Below are 4,796 nucleotides of genomic sequence, written 5' to 3'. Positions count from 1 at the left end.
ATGATAATATTTTGTGTGCATTGTAATCTAGTAAATGTTAAGGTCCCGCTTTGCAAAAAGGACCCCATCGGGTAGTTTATGGGGTGTTTTTCTTCACTTTAGGACCCCTACGCCCCCCCCCCCCCCCATCGGACACAATGCAGCTACAGGGTTATTTTCGGGCACGGGCGGTACCAGAGCATAACTGAGCGATTTTCTTACCCGTTTCTATTGCTGACTTCAGAATGAATTCAAGAAAACATCGTATACGTAATATTTTCTGACTGGTCGGTCAGAAAACAACAACTTTCTTTAGAAGATTAGGCCAACTGATCTGTTCACAAAAAGTCGAGGTATACTGGGTTGTGACTTTGTTTTTCATCGTACATCGAGATGTAACCATTTTTCGTTATTTTTCTTTCAGTATCTCAGCGATTGTGATGAGATTATCGTGTTCAACGACGGCCGGATCACGGAAAAAGGCAAACACCGTCAGCTGATGAACCTCAATGGAGAATATGCTAATCTCATCCTGAAGTAAGTCTACGTGTCCTGAGCTATGCAAACTCCATTTTACGATAGCGCTCACAATTTTCGTTGAGGAAAGCAGTAAGGTCTTAGAAGGCATATTCCTGTATTTCGCTTTTATGCGCAGTGTGAATTGTCATGATAAGAGTATTGTACGGCTAATTGTCTATACTACGACAGTAACACTAAATCTATGCATTATCATGGACGCTCATCTGTGTTAAAAGTAATCATAGTACAATGCTAAACTTTGTTATCAGTATTAATCCTGAAGAAGGCGACAGTGGTCGTTGAAAATTTGACCAGTGTATACCTTTGTTTTGGAAGAAAGTTTAGCATTGTATGTTAAATCTATGCATTTTTCTTTTTCACAGCTTTCACGAGGATGAGGAGGACGAGGAAGATGCTGACCTGATTGTCGAGCAGGAGGACGTGGTGATCGAGACAGAAAGGTTCTTACAAACACGCCTTGGTAGATTAACATGATGTTGTGAATTGAGCCATTCAGGCACCATCACAAACAGGCTGCGGCCTATACATGGTAGCAGAAGAACTAAAGCCTTCAAATTTGCCACTACAAATTGGTCCACCGGATGTTCGTACTACAGTACTGTACTTCATTGCCATTTGTTTTAGTGCTTTGTTTAGTGAAAGTGACACTTGCAATTTGTTCTTTTTCAGTCCCCTGCAAAGGAACCCCTCTGTACAGCGGTCACTAAGAAGGAGGGATTCCAAACGTGCGTCACAGAGGTAAGTGTAGGGCAGAAAGAAAGAAAGACAGACAGACAGACCATTGGCTTCATTGATGTACCGATTTATCTGTAATCTTTTATCTGTAAAGTTTTTATGAAAATCAATTGTGACTTAACTTTCGTTTTTTTTTCAGGTCGTTCCAACGACAGGATTCCGTCCGTGGCTCCATGAACTTGAAGCGGTCCTACAGTATCCGGTCCGTCCACAGCACCGCCAGCGAGACGGCCGGACACATAGAAGAACCGCTCGAGAGAGAAGACTTGGACCCAGAATCAGAGGGAAAGAAAGAAGACGGAGACCCACAAAGTAATTCGGGCTTTTATGTACATAGTACAACATATTTTACCACAAGCTAGCAAGAAATAATCAGAGAAAAGGGTTTTGTGAAGATGAAATCGTACACAGCTCTAAACAGATGTTGTTCGATCACAAAGACACAAAGATAAATAAAAGGTTGCTCTGTCTATCACTGATGTCAATGTCGCAAGTAGAAAATTGTGATTCGTGAAGAAGACCCTCGCTCTAAATTAGTCCCTGCACTCTTGAGTATATTGTTAGGAAGTACTAGACAAATATAGATGCCAAATAACGACAAACACGATTGTCAAAACATTTCATACCTGTTGAAGTGGTTTTCTCTTGTCTTGCCTTTATCACTAGAACTGGTAACCGAAGAGGAGAAGTACAAAGGAACAGTGGCCGGTGCGACGTACTGGTCCTATGTCAAGGCTGGTGGAGGTAAGACAAATATATTTTCTTAACTTGAAGTTCATCTGTGTTGGTAGAAGTCATTCTTGAAATAGCTGAACTGCGATTTCAAACACAAAAGTTTACACATGTACAAAGAAACGAGAAGATATCAACCAACCTGTTAGCATAGCACCTTGAAATAGTTAAATTGTACCCCGTTGTCTCTGCATATGTCTGTTATGTCTGTTATCAATGACCTGTACCTAGCCTGTCGAGGCATGAATGTACACTAAAGGTCTTTCATTAATTAATTAATTGATAATGTTATCCGTCTCTGCCATCTGCAGGTGTAATCGTCTGCACCTTAACGATGCTCCTGTTCATCCTGAACACGGCGTCCATGGTCTTCAGTAACTGGTGGCTGACGTACTGGCTGAACCAAGGAAGTGGGGTATGTACACTACGCTACTCCATACAGGGCTCGAAATACTTTTTTCCGCATACCTGCACTTGTGCAGGTAACATTGAAAATTTTTGCACCAGACAGATTTTACCTGCACTACTCAAGAATGTAAGAAGTATGGATCATACTAAAATTGTTGAGGAGTCATTTTTATGTTTCTTTTATTCTAAATAGGTGGTAACAGTCAATGCAGCTAATAACAATCCACACACACCTACATCTTAGGACATTTATGTCTAAACCCCAGTACACGGATACACGGACCAGTGCAGGTTAGGTGCAGGTAGACACCAAAAATACCTGCACATCTCCGATTTTACTTGCACTAACATTACTGCATATGCAGGTGGTATTTCGAGCACTGGCATATAAGGCCATGTTGACTTGACTATATGGATGGCATCCGTGCTCGATCGCATCAATTTTCGGCCATTTAAAAAAAAAAGGTTTTCGACCACACAGTACATTGTGCAAAGCAGTGTAAAATGAGCACATATATGCCATAGATTGAAAAAAAGTATCAGAAACACGTTTGTACCTTTGACTGTAAAACTCTTGTTGTCTTCTTGGAACGGTAAGACCCCAAACGCCTGTTGACATAATGTGTCCATTTTCTGATAGGCGATACCCGTTCCACTGATTTTTTTGTCAGGTCTGTTGTTTTTTCGGATAGATTCAAGAAGAAAATAAACGTTTTGCACCCGTACGATGTACTAGCTGGTCCCTACACCTAACTGTTGGTATACCATACTATGTGTATTTAGTCCTATGTTCAGCCTTCCTGGCCACTTATATTTCATACTGAAGGCATTTTTTTTTGCCAAACTTTTCTTTATTCGCTCGCTCGCATCAGTTTTGGAGTTCCCAGAGGATTTCATCCTTATAATCAAACAACATGGACTAAAGGCACACTAATGGGGTTGGGGTTAAAAATCTTTTAGATGTACAATCTCTTGTTCAAACTTTAGAATTTTGGTCTAACAAAAGTAACGCACACTCAGTGGATTTTTATTCAACGCTTCAGCCCTCTTCAAGATAAATGACCAAACTTGTTCATGGAAAAGTCCTAATAATGATTATATTTTTTTATGAGTATAAGAAAATCAATGCCGGCCTTCTTATCGTCTTTTAATTACCTTTAATGGTTACTACAGTATATTGTACTACATTGTCTGTCTCTGTTTGATACAGGTACCATTGAACCAATCCGACCCGAGCACATTTAACCTGACCGAGAACCCGAGGTTGAACTTCTACATCCTGATCTATGGCATGACTGTGGTGGCCATGCTGGTGATCGCAGTTATCAAGGGCTACTGTTACGTCAAGGTAAACCATGTATATAGAAACTTAATTCTCCCTCTAAGGACTACTGTGAACTAATGTCAGTACATGTACTACCTCATGCTATGTGATTTTCCATGTGTACAGATTGTATATATATATATGTATATGATGTAAATTTGTAACGGTTACCGTTTTGCTTCTACAATGTAAGTTAATGCTAGTGATTTTATATTAACAATGTTTATTGCAGTGATTGTATCTGTAACATGTATGTATTTTTCTCTCCCAGGGTTAGCGCTTGGCAATAGCCTATGGCTAGTTGGGCAGCCCTGGCTGTTCTTATACAGCTGAACAAATAAATAAATAAAATAAGGACTACACGTAACGGTATATGATGCAGTTGTGACGTCATGGACGATGTTGAATGATGCCTATCTTTTTCCTTTGTCAGGTGACTCTCGGAGCTTCTTCGTCGATGCACGACTCAGTCTTTGCTTCGGTACGTGAATGTTCGATCTTGCTGTGTTTTTTTTATTTTTATTATGGATCTGTACCAATCAAGCCTAGCTGATCTTAGGCCTGGCTGAAGCGATGCGTGTGGCGGAAGTTAGAGCTAGATGGAGGAGGGTGGTGCCACAAATAGTCATGGTGCCCCAACGACCCACTAGAAGGTCAAGGGATAGGTGAGGTGACTGAGGTGTACCAATCAAACATCTGAACAACATGTTTAGTCCCTTGATGATAAATTGAGACCGATGCCATTCGTTGACTCATTTACTCATAATAGAAGTTAAAATCAAAGTTAAGGATACTACTTTAGATGATGTTATTTCTCACGTTTTCTTGATGATTGAAAGTCTTTTCCGTTCTTGAGCAGATATTCCGTTGCCCCATGAAGTTCTTTGACGTCACTCCCACTGGTAGGATCCTGAACAGGTTCTCGCGAGACTTGGATGAGAGTAAGTGACGTCACTGCCATGTTTATGGTTTCATTCGTCTAAGCTATACCGATGTGCCTTGCGGATATTTTGCAATAACGCGCTTTACAACTTTTCTTTCTTTGCTTTCTAAAAGCAAAATAGGAAATATGAAAATG

General features: G+C 40.5%; 1 protein-coding gene across 1 annotated transcript; it reads left to right on the top strand.

Moving 5' to 3' along the window:
• Positions 1 to 372: 372 nt before the first annotated feature.
• LOC118409057 (multidrug resistance-associated protein 5-like) lies at positions 373 to 4,694 on the top strand (the record flags this gene model as incomplete). The annotated part of the gene is made up of 9 exons (XM_035809925.1): positions 373 to 516; positions 882 to 959; positions 1,189 to 1,257; positions 1,394 to 1,566; positions 1,921 to 1,998; positions 2,298 to 2,401; positions 3,605 to 3,742; positions 4,152 to 4,199; positions 4,578 to 4,694. Coding segments are annotated over 9 exons (922 nt in total), but the record flags the coding sequence as incomplete, so codon positions are not given.
• Between the last annotated feature and the right edge of the window lie 102 nt (positions 4,695 to 4,796).

This window comes from Branchiostoma floridae, unplaced genomic scaffold (assembly GCF_000003815.2).
Source record: "Branchiostoma floridae strain S238N-H82 unplaced genomic scaffold, Bfl_VNyyK Sc7u5tJ_910, whole genome shotgun sequence".
NCBI classification, from domain to species: Eukaryota; Metazoa; Chordata; class Leptocardii; order Amphioxiformes; family Branchiostomatidae; genus Branchiostoma; species Branchiostoma floridae.
This window is presented reverse-complemented; position numbering and strand designations above follow the sequence as displayed.